General features: G+C 52.1%; 7 protein-coding genes across 7 annotated transcripts; 3 read left to right on the top strand and 4 right to left on the bottom strand.

Annotated features, from left to right (window-relative positions):
* Positions 1-88: 88 nt before the first annotated feature.
* Positions 89-1,584, top strand: JCM6883_002306 (uncharacterized protein; the record flags this gene model as incomplete). Its single annotated transcript, XM_076628989.1, has 4 exons — positions 89-203; positions 258-323; positions 383-775; positions 839-1,584. The coding sequence occupies 4 exons, from the start codon at positions 89-91 to the stop codon at positions 1,582-1,584; spliced, it is 1,320 nt and encodes a 439-aa protein (XP_076491172.1).
* A 333-nt stretch (positions 1,585-1,917) lies between these two features.
* Positions 1,918-4,232, top strand: ACH1 (acetyl-CoA hydrolase; the record flags this gene model as incomplete). The annotated part of the gene is made up of 10 exons (XM_076628988.1): positions 1,918-2,081; positions 2,189-2,416; positions 2,479-2,625; positions 2,740-3,225; positions 3,285-3,551; positions 3,625-3,696; positions 3,769-3,857; positions 3,929-3,974; positions 4,037-4,153; positions 4,220-4,232. 10 exons carry the CDS (start codon positions 1,918-1,920, stop codon positions 4,230-4,232), a joined length of 1,629 nt encoding a protein of 542 aa, XP_076491171.1.
* Positions 4,233-6,342: 2,110 nt separating this feature from the next.
* On the bottom strand, positions 6,343-7,765 carry JCM6883_002304 (HAD family hydrolase; the record flags this gene model as incomplete). Its single annotated transcript, XM_076628987.1, has 9 exons — positions 6,343-6,431; positions 6,514-6,554; positions 6,636-6,722; positions 6,799-7,024; positions 7,099-7,171; positions 7,234-7,277; positions 7,335-7,479; positions 7,544-7,637; positions 7,737-7,765. The coding sequence occupies 9 exons, from the start codon at positions 7,763-7,765 to the stop codon at positions 6,343-6,345; spliced, it is 828 nt and encodes a 275-aa protein (XP_076491170.1).
* Positions 7,766-8,035: 270 nt separating this feature from the next.
* On the bottom strand, positions 8,036-11,221 carry JCM6883_002303 (uncharacterized protein; the record flags this gene model as incomplete). Its single annotated transcript, XM_076628986.1, has 3 exons — positions 8,036-10,301; positions 10,364-10,573; positions 10,641-11,221. The coding sequence occupies 3 exons, from the start codon at positions 11,219-11,221 to the stop codon at positions 8,036-8,038; spliced, it is 3,057 nt and encodes a 1,018-aa protein (XP_076491169.1).
* Positions 11,222-11,660: 439 nt separating this feature from the next.
* On the bottom strand, positions 11,661-12,837 carry JCM6883_002302 (cytochrome b561 domain-containing protein; the record flags this gene model as incomplete). Its single annotated transcript, XM_076628985.1, has 7 exons — positions 11,661-11,691; positions 11,764-11,916; positions 11,983-12,089; positions 12,157-12,197; positions 12,256-12,303; positions 12,376-12,528; positions 12,600-12,837. The coding sequence occupies 7 exons, from the start codon at positions 12,835-12,837 to the stop codon at positions 11,661-11,663; spliced, it is 771 nt and encodes a 256-aa protein (XP_076491168.1).
* A 351-nt stretch (positions 12,838-13,188) lies between these two features.
* On the bottom strand, positions 13,189-17,769 carry JCM6883_002301 (uncharacterized protein; the record flags this gene model as incomplete). The annotated part of the gene is made up of 4 exons (XM_076628984.1): positions 13,189-14,541; positions 14,600-16,177; positions 16,247-16,349; positions 16,415-17,769. 4 exons carry the CDS (start codon positions 17,767-17,769, stop codon positions 13,189-13,191), a joined length of 4,389 nt encoding a protein of 1,462 aa, XP_076491167.1.
* A 1,883-nt stretch (positions 17,770-19,652) lies between these two features.
* PEP5 (tethering complex subunit PEP5) lies at positions 19,653-23,771 on the top strand (the record flags this gene model as incomplete). Its single annotated transcript, XM_076628983.1, has 10 exons — positions 19,653-19,715; positions 19,799-20,089; positions 20,157-20,859; positions 20,934-21,304; positions 21,365-21,498; positions 21,563-21,662; positions 21,728-22,880; positions 22,939-23,252; positions 23,316-23,491; positions 23,576-23,771. The coding sequence occupies 10 exons, from the start codon at positions 19,653-19,655 to the stop codon at positions 23,769-23,771; spliced, it is 3,501 nt and encodes a 1,166-aa protein (XP_076491166.1).
* Positions 23,772-24,034: the final 263 nt, after the last annotated feature.

Raw genomic sequence — 24,034 nt, 5'->3', positions numbered from 1 at the left:
TGAATGATTAGAGATGAAAAAGTTGTTGAGCGATTCTTTCCCTTTCCACTGACCTACGAATCCGACTTCGGTCTCTTGTCGTGTCGAAATGCCTTCAGAAAGGGACGGTAGCGACTTTCGCCTCGGACGCTTGCGTTTCATTCGGCTTCCGCCTACTTCAATCTCGTTCAGTCTCGAGAAGACCAAGACGGACTCTGTAGCCTGTGAGTCACTCGTACTGCCTCGTACAGACAGACACTGATGTTTCAAGGTAATAGTCGATATCGGTGTAGGGATAACAGATGATTACGGGACGGACATTGACCTTTTCGAATCCATCAACCGTGAGTCTCTCCCGCAGGGTTCTGTTTGAAGCAGCTGTTGACGCTTTCGTGCTGTATAGTCAGACTAGAGGTTGTCACAGGATCGCAGGAAGAGACACTCGGACTTAAGCTCGCCTCGGACGATTCGAAAACTCCAACTCATTCAAGCTCGATCGATTTCACCTTCACTCCAGCCCGAGGACCTTTCCATGGCTTGTCCGTCAAGCTCACAACACTGTCCTCAAAGGCTCCCCTGCCGAAAGAAGTCCGCTTTCGACTCTCCGTGACACCGACAGAAGCTCCCGATCTCTCGCTCGAAAGCACCGCGTCGAAACATATCAGAGAACTCGTCGGCGAACAGTCCCAAGCAAGACTTGAGACGTGGAACGACCATCGATACATTCTCTTGAGTGTCGAGAGCGGCGAGATGGAGTTAGTGCGGCGATCAACAACCAACAACTCGTCTGAGAAAGGTGAGTCGAATCTATTCTTCTCAAGCTGTTTGAGGGGAGACTGACTCTTCTCATACGTTGCAGTTCAGACAACTCTGAGACGAATCACGATGCCCTCTTCAGCTCCGATCACGATTGTCGAACGACCAGGACTCAACAATTCGACGGGACAAAGGCTGTGGGATTGCGCTATCGGTCTTTCTGCCTACTTCTCGCTCGAATCCGACTCCTTCTTCGCTTCAGACCCCACTCTCGACAAGTCAGAAACGTCGTCGTCGCAGGACGACCCTTCTCCGCCGAAGAAACGACGGAAAACTTCAACACGGACTCGAATCGTCGAACTTGGCGCAGGCTGCGCTCTCGCTTCATTCACCGCCGTACAAACCATTCAAAAGGTCGACGATCGGTCATCAGTAGTCGCGACGGACGTCGAAGCGACGGTCGAAACCACTTTGCAGGAAAACCTCAAATACAACGAATCCGTCTCAAAGGTGAAGAAGCAAGTCTTGAATTGGGGCGTTCTCTTAGAAGCAGAAGTCAAGGAGGTACTCGGACCAGATACATTAACGCCAACGGATCTTATTCTCATCGCGACCGACGTGCTTTATAATCCGGAGTCGCATTCACTCTTACTCGGCACTCTACTCTCCTTCCTCCGACCTTCCCCGACAATCACTCCTCTCCTTTCCGATACCTCGAGTCGGGCATTGATCGCTTACAAGCGGAGGACCGAGGGAGATGATGGATTCTTCGAGTTGGCCAGAAAAGCGGGATTGAAAGTTGAGAAAGTTTGGGAGTGGAGCGAGGTATCGGTTTGGAGCTTCGTGTAGTCAATCAGGTGTATGTATGAATATGATATCACTGAGATTGAGGACGAAGCTCACAGCGGATCAGCGAAAGAACAACGGATGATTCAGTTGTCCTCGGACATTGCTCGCATAAGCGGATCTCTGCCGTGATCGCGTCCGGAGAATCCCGCAACTCTTTCAAAACGGCTGCACGAAGCTACGAAGCGCGGTACTTTGCCGAAAAGTGGACGAGTGACAGAAGTCAAAAAAGTTCCCCAAAAGAATGAATCATCGTCCCAATTTGTCTTCTTCTAGCTTCTTTCGACTCCTGACGTTTCTCTCTTTCGCTCACTTTATACGCACACTCTTTCGACTATGATACCAACCCGGATTGTCCGTCGAGCTGTTGGAGGATCAACAGTTCAACCCTCGAAACTTCTCAGAGAACGAGTAGCTCGACCAACTTACCTCAACAAGCTCAGGAAGGCAGAGGATCTCGTAGGAGCATTCAAAGATGGAGATTACCTCGGTTGGTCAGGGTACGTTACACTGCTCTTTATCTCTGGGGCTCGAGAAACGAGTTCATCTCTTTTTGTCGCTCAACTTTCTGTTCAACTTCACTCATCATCCCTCGTGTGCTGATCAGGTTCACGGGAGTCGGTTACCCGAAGATGGTTCCAGCAGCACTCGCTGAACACGTCGAGAAGAACCAATTGCAGGGGAAGATGAGATTTGGGTTATTCTGCGGTGCTTCTACTGGTCCTGAAGTCGAAGAGAGATGGGCCAGGAACGATATGATTGCGAGAAGGTATCCTCATCAAGTAGGAAAGGAAATCGCGAAGGGGATCAACAGTGGGAGAATCGAATTCTCAGAGTAAGTCATCCTTTCTCTACACTCTGGAGACGGTCAAGACTGATTCAAAGGTTGCTCGATAGTCAACATTTGTCATTGTTCCCTCAGAACTTGACTTATGGATTCTATTCGCGAAACAAGACGCATGGAGACCCGACGAAACCTCTCGATTGGGCTATCGTTGAGGCGACGGAGATCTTGGAAGACGGTTCGATCGTGCCTGGTGCATCGTGAGTAACTTCTCACCGTGTTGATCCCTTGTCGCCTCGAATCGAGACGAGCTCGAGCGTCTGATTTGGAGAGATTTCACGTTCTGACTTTTGCTTTCTTTCTACGACTCATAGGGTCGGAGCCACTCCTGAAATCCTCCAATCAGCTGAACGAATCATCATCGAAGTCAACACTGCCCTCCCTAGTATGAAAGGGCTTCACGACATCAACCAATCTTTCCTCCCTCCTCATCGTCAACCCTACCTAATCACGAAACCTAGCGACCGAATCGGTACCCATTCTATCCCCGTCGACCCCGCACGTGTCGTTGCGATCGTTGAAGCTGATCGACCCGACAACACTGGAAACAACGCGGGAGAGAGCGAAGATTCGAAAAAGATCGCTCGCAACTTGATTCAGTTCTTCGAAGATGAGGTTTCGGCTGGCCGTCTACCTCCTTCGCTTCTACCTCTTCAATCCGGAATCGGAAACATTGCGAACGCAGTCGTAGGAGGTCTCGCCGAGTCGAAATTCAAGAACCTTCAGGTTTGGACTGAGGTTCTTCAAGATTCTTTCCTTCCTTTACTCGATTCAGGTTCTCTCGACTTTGCTACCGCTACGTGAGTCATATCAAGCGCTCTTGCTTTTGATCGGTAGCTGACCCGGCTCGACCTCGTAGCTCGATTCGATTCTCTCCGGCCGTCTTCAAGAAATTCTACGAAAACTATGCTTCATACTCTCAGAAGCTCGCACTTCGATCTCAACAAGTCGCCAACTCTCCCGAAATCATCCGTCGTCTCGGTGTCATCGCCATGAACACTCCGGTCGAACTCGATATCTACGCTCACGTCAACTCTACGAACGCCCTCGGATCTCGAATGTTGAACGGACTCGGTGGATCAGGGGACTTCCTTCGCAACGCTAAGCTGTCCATCGTGCATGCTCCGTGGGTCCTCGTGACAATCTCTCTATCTCGTTCGAATGAGATCGAGACTGATGGTTTCGTCTCGAGGATTTAGTTCTGCTCGACCTTCGAAGACGGACCCTACTGGAATTAGTTCGATCGTACCTTTCGCTAGTCACATTGATCAGTGAGTCGCTCGATCCGTCAGTTCGTGCGTCTCTCGCTTTCTGAGCTGACTGGATCTCACTTCGACTTGCAGCACTGAACACGATATCGATGTCATCGTGACTGAGCAAGGTCTCGCAGATGTTCGTGGTTTGAGTCCTAGGGAACGAGCAAAGGTTATCAGTGAGTTTCGGGCACGGACGATCAAACGGCTTGTACCGTCTTACTGATCGTCGGCATCCCATTTCTCACAGTCAACAAATGTTCTCACCCTGATTTCCGGGACCAACTCATGGACTAGTAAGTTCCACTCTATTCGTGCGCACAAGCTGCTCCCGCTGACACCTTGCATGGCCTTTCAGCTACGAACGAGCCCTCTTCGAATGCCTACAAAAAGGAGCAGGTCATCAACCTCACATTCTCAAATCCGCCTTCAAGATGCACACAACGTTCCAAGAGACCGGTACGATGAAAGTACAGTAAGTCTCCAACTCTCCCCTTCCCATACCTTGCGAAGAGAGCTGATTTCGTTCCGTCTTGCTCAGAAACTGGGATTAGATCGCTTCGCTTTCTCGTCTTTTAGACCTCGCATTCTAGACTCGCATTAGATCTTACTTATCCTTTCCCTCTTACAGCCTCGCGCCCTCGCCGTAGATCTATAGACTCTCGCAAAGCAAACCCCTCGCAGTTTTCTTAGACCTCTCCCTCGATCTTAATATTTCGTTTATTGTCCTTCGCAGATTCTTATTTCGTTTCGGATATTCCTCAATTGCATATAGATACTGGGCATGAGCAACTAGAAAGGAATTCGTTACAGATCAAGCTGAGGAGAGCAGAAGAGCGAAGAAATACTGAATTTCGCTTACCGGCCTGCTTCGAACTCCTTCTCGCGCACTGTCCGGACACCACCCCTCCATCAGACACTGGCGGACGGCGTGTCGAGAGAACTTCGCGAGACATCGCTGCCGTCAGTGCAAATTGAGACAGATTCCGCTTCGAGGCTTTTCCTCCGCCTCCAACCTCTTTCTCATCGGACCACATCGAGTAGCCCGCAGCAGACAGATATAAGCTCGATGTATCGACTGAGCCTGATGTGCTGCGCCCAAACTCGATGCTGTCGACAAGAAACCGTCTCATCATTTCACACCTTTCCTCGCCGATTACCGCTTCTCGACCTCACATTCGACCCGTGTGTCGCCTCCGGCACGGTCTTCGAGTCATTAGCGGCGCGGATGAGCGGAAGGCATTCAACAGCGGATCCGGGCTAAAAGAACGGGTTTTGGAGTGAACGGGGTTGGTCGAGGACGAGGGACTTCCCGAAGCGTAGTCGTGGTGAACAGGCGTGCTTCGTATCACATGGATCGTTGCGTCGAAGAACCGAGGTCGTTCGATCTGAGGGTGCTCGTTTCAGTCTTTCGAAATTCGACCTCGACGATCCTTCCTCCGCCTCTCCTACCGCCCTTTTCCTGCCCCAGCAGTCTTCACTCCCTCGCTCTGTCATCGTTCTCATCTGACTCGTCACCGACTCAATCCGTCGCGCTCAGTCCCCTCGGTTGTCGTCCTTGCGTCCTCCTCGAGGTACCTCCGCTTCGTTTCTTCATCTTCTTGCTTCCACCTCTCCGCTATGATCTCCGCTATAGCTTCACCCGATACCATGAGCCCTATCGGAGGGAGCAAACAAGGCTCGAGGACGTACAAAGGGTTTGTGAGTTGCTCGCCGGATTTCCAGCGGAGGTACTCGTTCGAGCTATCGGAGCCGAAGGAGGATGGATATCGGGTCGGAATAGCTCTTGATGCCACGGAGAAGGAGGACTTTCAAGCTGGGCACAGAAGAGTGAGGGATGCGAGCTGAGAGATGGGGTTTGGTGCGAGTCTCCTAAAGTTGAGGTTCCTTCGTTCGACGCTTCTGCCCGAGGCTGTGACGCAGTGGAGTTTGCTGGAATCTGCTTCAGGCCTGAAGGAAAGGAGGGCATCAGCGCTCCAGGGTTCGCTGAGCTGACATTGCGGAGGAGGAATATAGAAAGGAGTTTGTTTCTTACCGCTGTTCTATAACCTTGCGGTCCTCGACACTCTTCTACCCGCGCCATTGCCTCCCAGTCTATCCAAATTCCTTGCGAGTCACGAAGTGCTGTCCCTTGCAACGATCAATTCGTCCTGCGCCACCGTTTTCGAGTCCGCTCCTTTTCATCGCTTCTCTTCGATTCTTCTTTCATCCTGCTTTCGTCGTGCTCTCGCCTTCGATCCAGCTAGACTCCCGTATCGGGTGCCATACTGGTAGAACGGCATCGGTGAACTCCTCGTCCCTTCTCATTCCCCTTCGAAGCAATTTAATTATCGGCAAACTTGACCAAATCGCTTTCTTCCCTCACTTCGCTATCCTCGCTGCTAGATTCGCCCGCCTCGGATTCAAACACCAATGGCAATTTGACATGCTGCAGCTCTCTTGGGTAACCTCGTGCGATTCTCCATTCATCGTTTCGATCTTGAGAGAGAGACACGAGCGAATTTTGAAATTACTATCGCTGACTCCTCTCCACGTTCTGTCCGCCCATCAAGGGCAGCAAGTATCAAGTTATCGAGCCGATCAGCACTGCAAAGCAGCGTTCTTGAGAAAGGGATGAGCTCGCGAAGGATCCAGCTCGAACGACTCGAATTCGCAAGATTTCACTCATAGTTTCGATTTCTCATCTAGCAGTCTCAAATCTACTACGCTCTCAAGTTCCTTGATCGCTTTCTCCGATTGACCGTGTACGACACCTACATAAGAGTGTGAGACATCTCGACGTTCATTAGCCATCGTTGCGTTTCAACGTCGAAGCTTATTGCGAGAGAGACTCACGAATTGTACGAATTCCGAGCTTGCGCGCTGCGATGAGATTACTGTAGACACACGCAGACAAAATAGAGATCGTCAGAACGATCTGTTGCGTGAATGGAAAAGAGAAAGAAAACGATGCGCACTGTCCAATATCGTCCAAGAACACCGCTTCTTCCGGTTTGATCCCGAGCTTATCAAGTGCAAGCTGGAAGAATCTCGGATCAGGTTTCCTGAGAGTCCCCCATTCTCTACCATCAGTTTCGGTTCCTCGAGAAAACGGATGGTTCGATTCGAAGCGGGTCTCACCGTAACCCTTCAATACAACTCTCAATATACTCATCAAACAAACTCTTGAGCAAGTTATCTCCAGCTCCTTTCGAATCCGATTCTTCTCGAGCGGCCTCTTTCAAAGAGGATCGAAGTTCTTCTGTAGTGATTTCGCGGAATGAACCGGTCGAACGATATCGTTGTGGAACTCCGGAGGAGGGGGCAAAATTGTTCGTTAGAGCGGCGATCTTGTAGCGACCGGAAGCTGCGTGAATGAGGAACGGGAAGCGGTCAGAGCGGAAAGAGAGGCGAAAAGGAAAAAGAAAACTGAAAACTCACCTCGTAGACGGTTTATTGCCGTCACAACGAGAGGATCAGGTTCCGTCGCTGGGTCCATCATCAAAGACCAAAGCTGTCATATCTCGTTCCTCGTTAGCACGCACTCACGAGAGAGCTGAGGAGGAGGAGCCTAACCTCTTTCCCGTCAATTTTAAGCTCCTTCGGCAGTTCCGGGCACTCTACTCGCCCAAAACCTTTTCAGCCACGATTTCTAAGCTCATATAGTGCAGACTCACCCATCCCCACTCGTTTACAGTACGTCCTAAACGCTGAATTCCCTCTCTCAACATCCGATAATTGGTTCCCAAACTCTCTGTAGAATTCTTCGATCCCTAGTTCCCCACGTTCGAGACGTTGAAAAGCTCCCTGATCTCCGTATGCCTATTCATCACAAACCGGCTCAGTTGGGTGTTGAGGGAGATAGGGAGAGGGAAGGAGACGAAACAGTGATGAGAGAGTTCAAATAGTGTCTTGGAAGGTTCCAGAGTTGCTCGGCTCGTGAGATAGCGGCTACCGGAGAGCCTACTACGACTCCACCTCTGGACACAGCGAGGAGGATGGAGGACGGTGAGCCGGAACGAATAGCCGAAGAAAGTGGAGCGGAGAAGTTCTCGAGGGCGGGAGGAGGGAGGGCTTACATGTCAAAGATGACGGCTTTGATCACCATTTGATTACGGCTGACTGGGTGCGCGGGAGAGAGGGGAGCGAGGTTGAGCCTGCGAGTGAAGAGAGATTTTGAAGCGCAATTTTTTTCGCAGAGACTCGATCGCTCTATCGTAGGCGTCTTACTCTCGCTCGAGCACTGGCAGACGTCGAGTCAAAGCATACCACGAAAACAGTGCGAGCTCTCACGACATGCGGAAGCAAAGTTGAGCCAAACTCTTTTTTCAGTTTGATACCAAAACTGTCCCTCTCCCTTCACGCACCGCTCACTCCTCTACCTGGTCGGTCCCGTTCCACTAACCCCTCTCCTCATCCCCGTCCCCGAAGCTCCCATACTTCCTCCTCCCGGTCTATTCGGATCGAACAACTGAGTCGATTTCGGAGGAGGTCTACGAATATCCGTGAATGGCATCGATCCATCGCCTGTCCTCGCTTGAGGAGGCATCGAGGCGATTTGAGGGGCGGTAGGAGGTAGGGGAGGGTGGGCGTAACTCCACTGAGGGGGTTGCTGAGATGGAAGGTAGTTTCCTCCGCCTGATGAAGATGCGATAGGGTATTGACCTTGCTGCTGCTGAGGCAGAATAGACGAGTAGGATGGAGCGTTGACAGCAGCGGGGTAGTGAAGACCCGTCGGCGGCGGAGTGGGTCGATTCCAGTTAGAAGGAGGCGGAATAGGTGGACCTTGAGAGAACGCTGGAGGTTGAGAAGATGAAGGATGATAAAAGTTCGACGGCGGAGGGCCTGAAGGGAAAGGATAAGGAATTTGTTGGGGGGGACGTGAGGATGATGCAGAGTCGATAAATGAAGGAGGAGGGGGAGGGAATTGTACAGAAGGCGACGAAGAGGAAGAGGAGAATGCTGTCGATGGAGGGACGTCGCGAGATGAGGACGAGGAAGCCGCTACTGGTAGAGGAGGACTCCGAGGTCTAGGAGGTTTCGATGCGACCCAAACTGGTTTTGGAGGAAGACTCGGATGCAGTGAAGATGAAGTTTCCTCCGCTTCCTTCTCTGTCTGTTCGATCGATTGTTGAGGAGATTGTCTCCTAATCGTCGTCTGTCTCTCCCTTCCTTTCTTCGATTCCGTCGTTCCGTCAACTTCTCCTTCCCTCGAAACTTTCCTCTCTCCCGATCTCAACGATCCCACCGAACTCGCCAACGACCCACTAGCTCTCCTCCCTTGTCCGCCACCGACGTTTCCCGTCCGACTCCCTCCTCCTGTACCTCCGTTACTGGAACTCGCTGCATTTCTCGACGAAGTACCTCCTCCTCCTCCTCCTGAAGCCGAAGAAGATCCTCCGCTCAATTGACTCGTCGAACTGAACGAACTGACACTTCTCGTAGTCGAAGGTGGACCAACCATAATCGACGAGGAAGGTGAAGCGACTCCTCCGATGGGAGAAACGACGTTTCCGGAATCGGCGAATCTCATGAGATACCCTCCTCCTGAAACCCCTGAGACTCCTGAACTACCACTTGCGCTACGTTCACTGTTGGACGTTGTCAAAGGGGGAGGTGGAGGCCGTTGCATCGAATTACCGGAACTGTTTGAGAGTGATGGGGAGGGGAGAGGAGGTGGAACGTTTCGACCCCAGGCGTTTAGTTGGCCATATTGGTGCTGCTGATGCTGAGGAGGCGGAAAGTGATGAGGCGGGACGGGTCCAGAGATTGAAGACGAGGAAGATGAGGCGTAAGAAGGGGAAGAAGCGATATAAGGCGAATGATTCGTCGGAGGCGCCGTGACCTGAATCGGAGGTTGAGCGTACTGAACTTGATGATGATACTGCTGATACGGATCCTGTTGATGATACTGTCCTCCTCCTTGATACTCATGAGGGGGAGGAGTCCACCCAACGAGGTTTGGATCGAAACTAGGAGCCGAAGGTCTCAACGACGGCAACAATTGCGAACCTCCTCCATAAATCCCTCCATGATGTCCACTCCACATACTCGACCCCGACTCACTCGCGACCGAAGGACTAGGTCTCGAACCCGTCACTGACAACGCAGCACTACTCCTCGAAAATGTCGATCCGGCCGAACTGGGTCGTGTGATCCCTGCTCCGATTCGAACACTCATTTCTTCACTCGCGACACTACTGGAACTGGCGGGTAAGGTAGGGGCAGTCCGTTCTTGTTCTGGTTGACTAAAGATTCGTTCTCGAGCTTCTTTGTACGCTGCTTCCCGTTCCTCGAGCGTGAGCTCTCTTCGTCCTTTTCCTTTCGCGCTAGCGGGAGCACTCGATGATGTCGCAGGATCGTCGTCTGTTCCGATAGAAGAAGAAGCGGAGGAAGTCGTTCGAGAAGCGCCGGATCGAGGTAGGATTTTGAGAATTTGTAGAGTTGTAGGTTGTTGCGAAGGGGCAGTCGAAGGATCGACGAGGTTCGGGAGAGAAGAAGTCGAAGCGGACGGTCCGGCAGATGTCACGGGAGAAGAAGCGATAGAGGGAGTGGAGGAAGGGGAGGGAACGGCGATCGAGGAGGGAACGATTGGAGTGGGAACTTCGGGCGCCGGGGCATACGTGGCCAATTTAGCGGGAGGTCTGTCAAATAGTGGATCAACGCTCATGTTGTTTGCCGTAGAGAGGAATTAGAGAGAACTTACAGACGAGTATTTTCACCTTTCACGAGAACTACTACTCCCTGAGGTTGACCCGTTGCGGGATTAATCGCACCTGCGTTCCATACCGTCGGAGGTGCTGCTTCGACCTCTCGGGTGATACCGAACGTATCGGCGAGTCGATGAACGAGTAAACGTTGATACGAGTTGAGGGCGGGTTGGAAATATGGAGGAGCGAGGGGGAGTCGGGTCATACTATCTCACTCGTGGAACAGTCAGACATATCGGAGCACGGTAAGAGAGCAGGAAAAGCGAGACTGACGAAGGATTGGCTAGGAATCGCTCAAGTTCGACTTCGGCTCGCAAGAGTAAAAATCGATCTCGATGGTGATTCAACGCAGCGAGTAGTACCGGATCCAACTCTGAGGATTCTCCACTCTCTGTGGTGGGCTCTCCTGCCTCGTCACCCTGAGCTGAGGCACCCTCGGCTTGTTCTTCTAAATCTTCCGCCGTTCCATCCTCCCCCTCGTTCTGCTCCCCTGCCTGCTCACTCGGTCCGTTTTTCTTCAGTAGGGTGAACTTCACAGTGTTCCTATCCTTCTCAGCGTCAGTGCTCGACAATTGTGCGAGATTCGGAGGCGACGAAAGCGGTCTCGAAGAATCTGTTCTCGGAGTCGTCAGAAGATCCTCCTCCTGCTGAGTCGGTGACGAAGCTGAAGCTCTCGTCGTTGCTTCTTTGTGCTGGGATTCTGTTACCAGTCGTTCTCGTTCTGGAGCCGAATTGATGAAGGAAGGAAGGATCGAAGATGAAGGTCTAGGGGATATCGAGGAGGCTTCGAGAGCGGCAGAGATCAGTTCGTGATCCTGTAGGTGAGCTTCTGATAGCTCTGTCGAGACCGTCATCGCTGGAATTGAGGTTTGGTGATGAAAGGGAAAGTTGGTAAAAGGTGATGATGAAGAGGAGAGGAGGTTGAAGGTTAAAGGAGGTAGAGCCGAAACTATCGAATCATCGAAAGTATGGTAGAGAGTTGTTGCTGTGGAGTAGCCGCGGCTTCGAGGCGAAAGTTGAGAGAGAAAAGGAGGCGATTCGATTTTGAGTTTCGCTTGAGAAGATATCTCGCTAAGTTTCGTTACATTGGGTCATACTCACCCTATAGGATTGCAACCTAGTCAACTCGTATCATGGCCCCGGGCGGACGTAGAAAGCTGGTCTCGATGCATTGCGAAAGAAGGAAAACTTTCATTTTCAGACAGAAAGGAAAGCATCTAGCTCGACGCTATCAGGGAAAGACTACAACAGGAATGACAACACGTAGCTCGGAGTATGGAGGCAGCGTTCAGTTTATCGTCGTTTGAGCCCTAATTTGCTCGTCCTGCAAAATCGAGAATCTGTCAGTTTCGCACTCAAGTCTTCCCGAACAATCTCGGATGAACCGTCGACGTACTCGATTCGAAGCACCACAGCGATCGTGACCATGATATATCCAACCCCGATCAAATTCCGTTCAGCTTGAGACGAATTATTGACGACCCAATCTGACCAAAGCGCGAGAACTGGAGTCGTGAGCAGTAAGCCGAATCCGATGTAGCCCGACATACTGGGAACATGCGGAACTTTCAGCTCCCTCCTGGAGGGAACGAGAGCTGACGATTCACAAGCTCACCGATGGTATTTGTAGAGAGATTTCGCTTTCCCCGGTCCTCCGACGAGCGATGGTGCGAAAACAGCGACGGCTCCGAAGAGCGCTTGTAGAAGAACAAAGCACAGTGTCTGCGTACGAGTTGCAAGGGATCAGCGACACGCTGAGAACCAAAAGAAGCCTGAAACGAAAACTTACGGTCAACCCAATTTTCGCATGCCAAGTCGTAAAGTGCGCAGCTGTGACACCCGATCGTTCACCTTGTATAAGTAGGGACATACAATCGACCGGACTCACCTCCATGAGCTGCCTTATTGTAGATAATGAACGAAGCTCCCGCAATGACTATTTTCGGCAAGGTACAAGCGACCTCCATTAAGCGCCTTCACAGTCGCTAATAGAAAGCGCCCGACTCACTGAGTAAGCTTGCGAGTCCCTGGAAAGCTTGGTGTAGTTTCTGACCCGTCTGTTTGACGGTGGAATTCGAAGGTTTCGGTTGAAGGAGAACGATTCCTTCGACGAAGACCAACACGGCGAGAGATTGGAACAACGGATGATACGTGAACAGGCCTAGACCATACTCTCACCCGAGTCAGCTCGATCAGGCAACGAAATAGAGCTGAAGTGAGAGGAGAGCTGACCTGCTGGTTTCTCTCGAAGAATCTTCCAAGTGACGACATGCGACAACAAGAGTCCTACCTGAGCCAATACAGCCGAGAATCCGAGGATAGAGCTATCGTGGAGGTATTTAAGGTATGAAGGTTGTGGTGATGAGGGCATCGAATCGGATGAATCGTTTTCGGGAGTGGAGGGAGAAGGGGAGGAACTGCGACGGAAGAGTGGAGTAGTTTCCGTATCGGCGTCGTGAGCTGAAGGCATTCGAACTTGAGCTCAACGATCGAGGGACCGAAAGTGAGTGACAAGAAAGAAAGGAAGAAAAGAGACATCTTTCGCATGCGGAGTTCGTTCGAGCTCACGATCGGCTGAGGAATGACTTCTCTCTCAACGACAATGACAGTGGGATGATGATGCGGGAACTAATACCGAACCGAACTAGTTATTTTGGATTGTGTGCAGGATGAACAAAACGCAAGCAAGAGAAAAAGGAAAAGACAAATTTTTCGAAAAAGAAAGGAAAGGACGCTACTTACGGTAGCCCAGTGACAGTGACAATGAGAGGGGTATGACAGAGAGAGATAGAGAGTTAACGAATCCAGGAGATAGTTTACTTTATTTCCTCCTTCGAAGAGGTCTGATCGGTCTCCCCGATTTCGCCGCCGAATCATCTCCACCACCACTTCCCAAGTTGAACAATCCACCTCCTGCACCTGTCGGGGTTGTAGCACCTGATCCACTCGGTTGTGCTCCGAACGTGAATCCTCCTCCTCCTGCATTGGCGGCGGGTGAAGGAGCTCCGAAGGGAGAAGGAGCTGCTTGACCGTTCGTTGTCGATGCTGAAGCTCCGAACGCGAATGGAGATCCACCAGCGGGAGCAGCAGACGATGAGCCGAAATGGAAAGGAGTGGTCGAAGTTGAGGCCGAAGGGGAAACGGGTTGGGAAGAGGCAGAACCGAAGGTGAAACTTCCGTTCGAGGCAGCTCCGAAACCGGTACCAGTTCCGGGAGCAGAGAGAGTTTGTCCCATCGAGGACGAAGTCGCTCCTCCTGATGTTGATGAACCGAAAGTGAAAGGTGCAGGAGAAGAGGGGGGAGGAGGATTAGTTGAAGAAGCTCCGAAGGTGAATCCAGTTGTCGTCGGTGCGGGAGAAGCAGGTTGGGACGGGGTGCCGAATGGAGAAGGGTTCGAAGCAGGAGCGGCTCCAAAGGTGAATGTCGTAGAAGGAGGGGCAGACGAAGTCGAAGGTTGTCCGAAAGAGAAAGACGGAGTCGAAGCGGATGCCGGTGCAGGAGACTGAGGAGCCGGAGAAGGTGAAGGGGATCCGAACGTGAAAGGTTTCGATGGTGAAGATGCTCCTCCGAAAAGATTGCTCGAACTCGAAGTCGCGCCGAATGGAGAGGCAGACGAATCTTTCTTTTCACTTGTTGTCGATCCGAACGAGAAAGCGGGGGTCGTTGACGAAGCGGAAGAAGTTGAAGGCGCACCGAAGAGTCCGTTGGAGGTTGTGCTAGTCGAAGGAGCGGCAGATCCGAAAGTGAAAGGAGTCGGGGCGGAGGAGGGAGGTTTCGCGTTCGAAGGTTCGGCAGCTTCATCTTCCATTCCACTATCTCCATCGGCGTCATCCGTTCCAGCTAGTGATGCCGGGGCTGGAGGAGCGAGGGCGCCAAAGGGAGAAGCGGGAGCCGAAGGTAAAGGTGTGGTGGTCGTCGAATCCTTCTTCTCTTCGAGAGTCGGAGTTGCCGGGGTCGTACCGAAAGTGAAGGTCGCTTTCGGTGCCGCAGTAGCAGAATCAGCCGCTGAGGGTGTTGTCGAACCAAAAGAGAACGCGGGAGTCGTCGATGATTCAGATTTCTTTTCCTCCGCTGGTTTTGAAGCTCCGAACGAGAAAGGAGAATTTGTCGAGGGAGTCGCAGCAGGTTTGAACGAGAAGAGTGATCCAGAAGGAGCGGGAGTTGAATCGGTTTTCTGCATGCGAACGCGAATTAGCAAAGTGAACGAACTCGAGAGAAGACAGGTTACTCACCTCGACAGGCTTCGTCGTTGCTCCGAACGAGAACGCGGGCTTAGGTGCATCCTCAACCTTTTTCTCATCCTTCTTCGACCCTTGACTCTCCTTAATGATTTCGCTGACGGGTTTTCCGAACGCTGCGAAGGGATTCGCTGCAGGAGCTGGAGTGGCCGTCTCGTTCTTCTTCTCTGCCTCGGGAGTGACGACTTCGGTAGGCTTGATGACTGGAGTCGAAGAGGGTGCTGAAGAACCGAAGGAGAAGGAAGGAAGGGGAGCGATTTTAGGTGCTTCGTCAGATTTCTCCTTGACGATCGAGGCGAAGAAATTGGGCTTCTCTCCTTCGGCGGTCGTGGGCTTGGGGGCAGGAGGGGCAGAGGTAGAAGGAGTAGCAAAGGAGAATCCAGTCGAGGCGGGCTTGGGAGCGAAGAGATCGGTCGAGTTAGAGGGCTCGGACGGCTTGAAGAGCGAAGGAGCGCTTGAAGAAGATGCCGAGGTACCGAACGAGATTGCGGGAAGGGGAGGGATTGAGCTCGAGGTCGAAGGGGCGGCAGAAGGGGTGAAAGAAAAGGCAGGTTTGTCGCTCGACGGTTTGGTCGAAGGGGCGGAAGATAAACGACTGAGGAGACTCGAACCTTCTTCGTTCTTCTCTTCCTCTCCTGCAGTCGACTTCGACTCTTCGGGCTTCTTCGCTGCTGCCAGAGGAGCGTTTCCGAACGAGAATCCGGTAGGGAACTTCATCGCTGGCATTTGAATCTTCGAGAGTGCGTCGTCGTCGATAGGAGGTAAATCTTCTTCTCGTGCAGAGAACACTTTCGAAGAAGCGGTGTGTTGTCGTGACGAGTGAGATTTGCCCGGTCGAAGGGAAGATCGTTGAGACGGGTTCGACGAGTTGGAAGCGGCAGCGGGAGGAGGAGGGAAGACGATCTTGGGAGGAGGTGGAGGGGATTGAGATTGAACACGTTCGGTAGTCGCCTCAGAAGGAGGAGCGGGAGATTTCGAAGCGGGTCGTTTGCGACGAGACGAAGATTCCTCCATCTCTGCGTCCTCGGCGTTACTTTCCTCCTCCTGTTGAACGCGCTTCGATTTGCCCTTGTTCTTCTTCGGCGTAGGAGCAGGAGAAGGTGATTTCGCATTTCGAGTCGAAGCACGAGTCGATCGTCTCGGGGTCGGAGGTTCGAGGTTCTTCCCTTTCGATGCTGCCGTCGAGCTCCTAGTCCTACGCTTCGGTCGTTTATCCTCGTCATCGTCGTAATCCTGACTCATGACACTCTCCAACTCTTCCTCTTCCTCGGCCTCCCGTTCGAGTCGTTCCAATTCTCTCCGCCTCTCTTCCCGGCGTCGTTCTCGTTCTTGCTTCTCGCGTCTTTCCCGCTCGCGTTCCTCCCTTTCCTGTTCGACTAAAGCCCTTCGACGTTCTTCGCGAGCTCTGAGCACAGATTGAAGGCCTTTGCCGGAAGTAGAAGAGGCATCGAGCGAAGTCGAAGTCAGTCGAGCCGAGTAAGGTGCGTTTGTAGGACCATTCGAGGAACGGGCGATTCGTGCATTTGACGAGAGGCCGGGTGATACTGGGGCAGGAACGCTGATTTTCTTGGGCTGAAATGCCAGAGAACCGGTGCCGTCAGTTGAAAGACGCACGCTCAAGAACGGAAAGGGTGCACTCACACGAACAGCGCCTCGTTTCGCTTCACCTAAGGGTGTTCGACCCATTCCTTCGAGGACTTCGAGAATTCGTTCTGCTTCGTTTTTCGGCAAAGGCGGCGCATCCCTGTGTCCCGAGATCGGCATTAGTCTCCGCTAGCACTTCTGACTAACAGAAGAACTGGGGCTCACCTTTCTTTCTCGGCTTCGAGTCGTTCACGACTGATCAAACCTCTCGAGGGATCCCAAACCATTTGCTTCTTCCTCGCTCTTTCGACTCCATTCATCTGTGAATCTTCGCCATCTCCCGCTACATACGGCAATCTCGGGTTCAACGGCGAGCCAACTCGAGCGTAAGGTCGTTTCTGTGCGGTCGAAGGGGCCGAATTCGGTTGATTCGAAGGAGCGGAACCGAGCGAAGAAAGTCCTTCTCGCATCGATTGACTCGCGGCGATACTAGGGGATGCTCCGCGAGGAATCGTCGAGGTGTAGGGGAAGAGAGCGTGACCTTCGGGTCTCGTCGAGCTCGATCGAACGGATCCTGCGACGGATTCAGCTCGCTGGGAACCGTTCTTTCCTCCTCTAGCACTAGCGAAGGGGGATCGAGAGGTGAGACCGAATGGATTGAGTCCGCTCGAGATCGCGGCGTTTCCGAGAGTCGTATCTTGATTGCCGAACGCAGAGGAAGGGGAAAGAGGTTGAGCGAGGTTGAAAGTCGACATGCTTCCGACGAGACCGTTTCGCATTGGGGAAGGGGATCTTCTCGAGTGGGTGTACGATGCGGAAGAGAGTGCAGGGGAGACAGCTCGAGAGTGTCGAGAGAGGTTCGACGTCGTGAGGAAAGAGGGAATTGTGGAAGATCCGTTCGCAGATGCGGTCGATGCGAGGTTCAAAGTCGAATGAGAGGATCTGAGACCGGATGGAGCGAAGGGGGAGCCGATAGAAGAGAGTGCCGACATGGAAGAAGAGGAAGGGAGAGCCGAAGAATCTTTCTGAAGAGGTTGACGACGAAGACGGGAAGGGAGAGCTGAGGGAGTTCCTCCTCCTCCTCCTGATCCTGCGAGATTGTTCGTTGTTCTACTTCTCTGCATACCTTGTCCACTACGTTCTTCCTTCGCTCTTTCTTCCTCTACGGCCAACCTGACGTCGGCGAGACTAGTCGAACTCGATAAAGTCCTACTACTCGAACTGCGAGTGAGCCACCCTAATGCCTTGCCCGGTAAGCTCTTAACCCTTCCAAACAACCCACTCCTCTGCTGCACGGGAGAATCTCCTCCAAATTCACTTCCCTCTCCTTTGATGGTCGCATCGTCTCCCTCTTCCTCTTCCTGGTCTCGCGCGGCGGCTGCACGAGATACACGTCTCGCATAAGGTGAATAACCAGGTCCCGAACGACCTCCGATCGCTCCCAAGTTGCGCGAAGAACGAGAAGTCGAAGGAGAGTTTTGTTGGAGAGAAGACAATGAATCCGAGGTCGAAGAGTGAGCCAACTGGGCGAGTCGAGGGTGGCCTGGGGTGTGATTCGATGGTTGATTCACCGGGGCCATTGTCGGAAATGGCCTTCAACCGGGTTGAAAGTTCGACGAGGAAATGCAGGAGACTTTGAGAAAAATAAAGTCGAAGTGTCTCTTTCAAAGCTGAGACATCTCTCAGGGAGCGAGCCCAGTATTACTCTCTCATACAGGAGACCGTGGCGACAAAAGAAAAGTTGGAAAAAAAGGAAACTGAAAATTGCGAAAATGGTACAGCATTGCGGACGACAGGGAACAGGAAAGTACAACAAGAAGAGTCCTCGAGCTTGTCATCTAGTGAGTGTTGAGTTCACTTTGAGGCGACAGCTCCGGTCGTTGGCGCGGCAGCGGTCGTCAACTTCAGCAAGAGCTGCAGCCAAATCTCGTTCGCTCCCTCGATTCGACCCATACAGGATCCCGAGATGACTTGCTGACACGCTGGAGTGAGTTTGACTTTTTCCTGTAGAGGCGACAAAGAATCCAGTCAGGCAACAACCGCTATAAGTCTAGAGACAGTACAAAAAATGCGAAAAAGCTTACCCTGAGTCTGTGACTTTGACTCGATGGAGGGTGCGATCATTTCGAAGCGCCGCTACCTCCGCTGAGTCTTCTTCGATCTCCTGAGGATTCTCTTCATCATTTTCAGTGTCGTCCTCATTGGCAGATCTTCGTCTTCGTCCTTCTGAGGCAACCATTCCCTCGAATCGTCATCGTCGTCCTCTGCGCCGAACTCGCTTGTACCGACTGTTTCTTTGAGAAGATTCGAGTAGGATATCGTCGCTTTCTCTCCGAGGAATCCAGCGCCAAACACTGAAAGAAGGAACGGAAATGAGCCCTTGGCGTTCAAACGGTTGTGAAAAACGCTCACTTACGTTTGACAAAGTATGACAAATGAGCGCACAAGACTTGCTTGTGGGCGTAGAGAAGTCGTTGCTGTCGGTCACTGCTCGGGGACTCAATGCGAAAGACGACATCTGTAGTTGAGTCTTCGAAGAGTTTTGAGAGAGAATCGCAGAGCGATTTCTGAGGGACGACTTCAGCGTTGTTCACAAAGTCTTTGGCGTACACTGAACACTGTAGGGTGATGCTGTCGCTCTTTTGACAGTGTTCGGACAGCTCCGTGAGCGAAACGATAGAGGGATAGCCGTATCCCTGAGGCGGATTGAACGTATGGGTTAGAGGGACTAGATACGACCCATCAGGTCAGTACATGGCGGAAGAACCCGAGTCGGAAGGGTGACAGCTTGCGGTCGGCGAAAGAGTTTCCGTCTGTCGTTTCAAACTGTAGATGCAGAGGTGGTCAGAGCGTGGCTTTCAGTATGGCAAGGTGAGGTGATAAGCAAACAGTACTCACTACAAAGTGAACCTTGAAAGTTCTCGCCGTCGTTGCTGTAGTCTCCGGCATGAGAAACACTCCACATTGCCCCTCCGTTTTCTTTCGCGCGGAGACGAGTCAGTGACCACTTGACAAGAACAGCGAGGAGCGACAACCACCTGTCCCAGGTAGACCTTCAGTGACCACTTCCCTTCATCAAACTTGGGCGACTGTAGAACAGAGAGAAAAGTTTAGACCACGGAGCCCGCCTTGAAAATGGGACGGCCGAACTCACAAAGAGGGTCTCCTGCTTTTCCATCTTTGATTTCACGCCTTCGATCTTCCACCTGACCGTCAACTACTCGGTCGAGCCTCTTGTCAGCCTCCAAATAGTCGATTAGAGAGAACAAAAGGAAGATACGCACTGCTGCAGTTTCCATTCTAGCCGATCCCCTGTCCCGCGAGACTCGAATGAGGAGCGTACGAGGACACGACGAGTGAAGCGGAAACCGGAAGTGAATGGGAGAGGACAGAGAAGCGAGCTCGCTTCTCGACACAAAGGCGTTCACTCACCTCGACTCTTTTCGTCTTTTGAACGCTCAGAATGCTCTCGAGAGCTCCAAGTAAAGCTTCCGGCACGACAAATGCAGCTCTAGCAGCCCCAGCGGTTAGTTTCGAGATCGGCCCCTCCCCCTCATCTCCTTTCGCTTCTTTCCTCCGAACAAGCTGACGCGCCCGCTCGCGATACAGTGGAGACAATTCAACTTCTTCGAATCTACCCAGTACGGAACAGGGATCTCTGCCTTGCGAGAATTACCCGAGATAGTTCAACGACCTCATCAGATCTCTACGATTCACTCGAACCCGACTCTAGGCGATGGAATACTTCTCGTGGCGGACTTAGACGGTAACCTGAGCTGGTTGAACGAGGAATGGGCAGTTGAAAAGACATGGACGGCGTATCAAGGTGGTCGAGTTTCTCATGTCGAAACGAAAGCCTGGGATCGCAAGAAAGGTAGAGTCGTGCTGGTTACAGTCGGCGTGAGTCGATCCCGAGAGTCAGTCACTTCCGACGGTCTAACAGACTAACCCTCGTTGTCTTTCACAGGACGATTCTTCAACCCCTTTCCCCCTCCTCAAAGTTTGGCTCCTCACTCTTCCCTCCACTCCAAGCGATCCTTCCTCCTCCTCGAGCTCATCAGCCCTCGCTGTACCCCATCTCACCCTACTTCGACAAACGACAATCGCACCAACCGCAAATCGACCATCTCCCGTTTCCTCTCTCGCCGTTTCTCCTTCCCTTTCTCACATCGTCGTCGGCTTGACGGATGGCAGCGTCGTAGGCTGGAAAAGAGTAGACGAACTCGTTGAAGCTAGTTTGAACGATCTCGACGTTGTCACTCGAGCGACAGAGAATGCAGCAGCGGGAGGAACGAGCAAACGAATCCCTCAATTTTCGGTCGGTGGAATGGGGAAATTGAGAGTATTCTGGGAGGGGAACAAGGAGCCGATCGCGAACGTTGGGATTGCCGATTCGTCGTCCTCTTCACCGACTCTATACATCCTCACGACTTCGGAGATCCTCGCACTCGCTTTACCTCCCTCTCAAGGTTCTTCTCGACACAAGAACGGAACCCCGACAACATTGGACGATCTAGGAGCTGCGGTAGGATGCGCAAAGATCATGCGATTGGGAATAGGACGAGGGATCGGGGAGGAAGGGGAAACGGCAGAGAGAATGGTTGTTGCGAGGGACGAGGCGATTTATGTTTACGGAAGTGACGGAAGAGAGGGCTGTTGGGCGTATGAGGGTGAGTCTTCTCTTGAACGAGGACGTGACAAGGACGTTAATTCGACAGAGACTGAACCCCCGTCAATAAACTAGGTCCGAAATCTGCAATCTTCGCGATTTCAGCTACCTCGACGAGCAACGCAACTGTGCTTCCTACGTCCTCCTTACCTACTCCCTACCTAGCGATCATCACACCGCCTCAACGATCAAGCTTGTCATCTCAATCGAAAACGATCCGCCAACACGCTTCTCGATCAAACACGAACCCCTCACCTCGAGTCGTTTCTCCCGCCACGACAATGCAGCAGGAAGAGCAAGTAGCGAAAGTGACAATCTTCGATCCGGAGAACAAATTCGTTGCATTCACTGCTGCGTACGGAGATGGAGGATCTTCTGAAGGAGCGGGAGTTAGACAGGTCGTCGAGGCGTGGGGTGCTGTTTGGGTCCTCACAGAGTCGGGACAAGTAGGTCACTTTCATCCTCGTCAACCTGATGACTCAGGACTGACTTCCAGGAGGGAACAGCTGCATCGTCTCACGGAACAACCGCTTCAAAACTCGCTCGTGACGTTGTATCAACGCAGTTTGTACACTCTCGCGATCAGTCTAGCGAAGAGTCGAGGGTTGGGTCAGAGCGAGGTTGGGGAAATCTATCGAAAGTGAGTAAGGAGTTCGCTTAGACCTCGTGAGCCAGAGTACTGACTGCGGTCTCTCCATCACAAGGTACGGAGATCACCTCTATTCAAAAGGAGATTTCGAAGGATCGATGAGTTGTTACCTCAAGACTGTTGGAACTGTTCAAGCGAGTTATGTGATTCGAAAAGTAAGCTCATTCAGAAACCCCTTCTCGTCTTCCGTGTTAGCTAACAACCTTTGACTCGCTCTCAGTTCCTCGACGCTCAACGACTCACACATCTCACCTCTTACCTCCAAGAGCTACACTCTCGCAATCTCGCCAACAGTGATATCACGACTCTCCTCCTAAACTGCTACACGAAACTCGCCGACGACGAAGCCCTTTCCAAGTTCATCCATTCTTCCTCTCGCTCATCCTCCCCCGCTCGCCGCAACACGAATGGAGAAGAAATCGATGAACCCCCTTTCGATCTCGAAACGGCGATCCGAGTTCTTCGACAAGCTTCGTTCTTCTCTCATGCGATTTGGCTCGCTCAACGATACCGACTCCATGCGGAATACCTTCGCATCTCGATTGAAGATACATCGGATTACCTCGGCGCGTTGAAATACGTTGGAGATCTCGCGAAGAGTGAGAAAGAGGAAGAGAGGGAAGAAGCCGAGAAAAGTATGAAGAGATGGGGTGGAGTGGTCATGAAGCGGGAACCGGAAGAGACGACGAGAGTACTAGTCGAGATCTGCTGCGGTACTCCTCCTAAGGCGAAGGAGGCTCCAGTGAACGGAGCGAATGGAAGTCTCGATTCGAAAGACAAACCGAAACGAACGACGACCGGAGGAGGAGGAGGTTACGAAGTTCCAAACTCTTCTTCTACTACCTCAATGCAACCCGTCGGGACCGCCTCATCAACTCTCTCCCCGCGAACTGCTTCACCGGAACCCACGACAGATCCTCTACCTTCTCCTCGTCAATTCTTCGCTCATTTCGTCGACCACCCTCGCGACTTTATCTCGTTCCTTGAACAAATCGGATCTCGTCGATATGGCAAATCACTCGATTCGATCAAAGTCCCGCAGAACTTGAGCGGCGTCGAAGATCCGTTACCCGAAATCAGACCTCTCGGAGGATTCGAATACGGAGACGCGGAAACTCGAGACGAACAAGCAGTCTGGAACACCCTTCTCGAATTGTACGTATCGCCGTTACCCGCGAAGGATGGAGCAGGGGAAGGAGAGGAGGAACAAGAACGAGCTCAGTCGAAATCGAAAGCGATCAAAGTACTCAAGAGTCGAGAAACGGTTCCTTACGACGAGACTCAAGCTCTACTCGTTTGCACAACGAAAGGGTTCGTCGAGGGATTCGTTCTGATCTACGAACTGCTGGGAATGTATGAGGATATCGTTCGATGTGAGCGAACTTTCACTCTTTCCTCTTTGTCCATCTACTAACTCTTTCTCATCCGCAGACTGGATCGACCTCTCGACCTCCGACCCGACAAACACTCTCTACTCATCCCGCATCGTCTCCTCTCTACGTCGTTACGGTCCCTCCCAACCTTCACTCTATCGAACCGTCCTCTCGTACCTCACCACGACCTCCTCTCTTCTCTCACACCACCAACCCGACATCCTCTCGATCCTCGACGACATCGACGAACATAAAATCATGCCACCGATCGAAGTTGTCGAGATCTTGAGTAAGAACGGAACGGCGAGTATTGGACTCGTTAGAGAGTTTCTCAAGAAACAACTACTGGCAGAGAAACAGGAAATTGATTCAGTGGGTTCCTTCTCTCCTGTATCAGGACTATACGCCATACTGATACATCGGAAACCAATCCAGGATCAAGCACTCATCAATTCCTACCGCACCGAATCTTCGAAGAAACTCAAAGAGATCCAAGAACTTTCCGATCCGAACGTCCCTCGGATCTTTCAAGTCACTCGTTGTTCCGCTTGTGGTGGACAACTCGATCTACCCGGTGTACATTTCATGTGTCGACATTCTTACCATCAACGGTACGCGCTTCTCTTCTCCCTTCCCTCTGTCTCCTCTTTTCACGCTGAGCTTCCAGCTGACCAAGTGAGTTCCGTGAGATATAGGTGCCTGGGAGAGAATGAATTCCAATGTCCAAACTGCGCTCGTACACACGGAGTCGTCCGAGAAATTCGAAAGAACAACGAACAGCTCGCAGGGAGACACGATCTCTTCCGACAAGAGGTCAAGGAAAGCGATGATTCGTTCGCTACGGTCGCGAGCGCGTTTGGAAGAGGGTGGATGGGGATGGCTAGTGCGTAGAATAGAGAAGAAAATGTGTGTCGAAGTTTAATTGAACTTGTTGTCGTTTCCTCCCTTTCCATCTGGCACTTAGGAGATGAGAGGGTGGGATCAGAGAGATGCTATCTCGATCTGACGGAGGACTTGCGGATCTTCGGGATTACGCAGAGAGCGAGAAGCTGAAACTTCGCGAGAGTGTCCTCTCTTTCACTTTGCACCTCATAGATGGCAGCTTCGCATTGCGAGATTCGAGCGCCTCCCCGCCCGTAGTGTCCAGCGTAGTA

The sequence above is a fragment of the Sporobolomyces salmoneus genome (genome assembly GCF_050403485.1).
Source record: "Sporobolomyces salmoneus JCM6883 DNA, S_salmoneus_JCM6883_v1_ctg3, whole genome shotgun sequence".
NCBI classification, from domain to species: domain Eukaryota; kingdom Fungi; phylum Basidiomycota; class Microbotryomycetes; order Sporidiobolales; family Sporidiobolaceae; genus Sporobolomyces; species Sporobolomyces salmoneus.
This window is presented reverse-complemented; position numbering and strand designations above follow the sequence as displayed.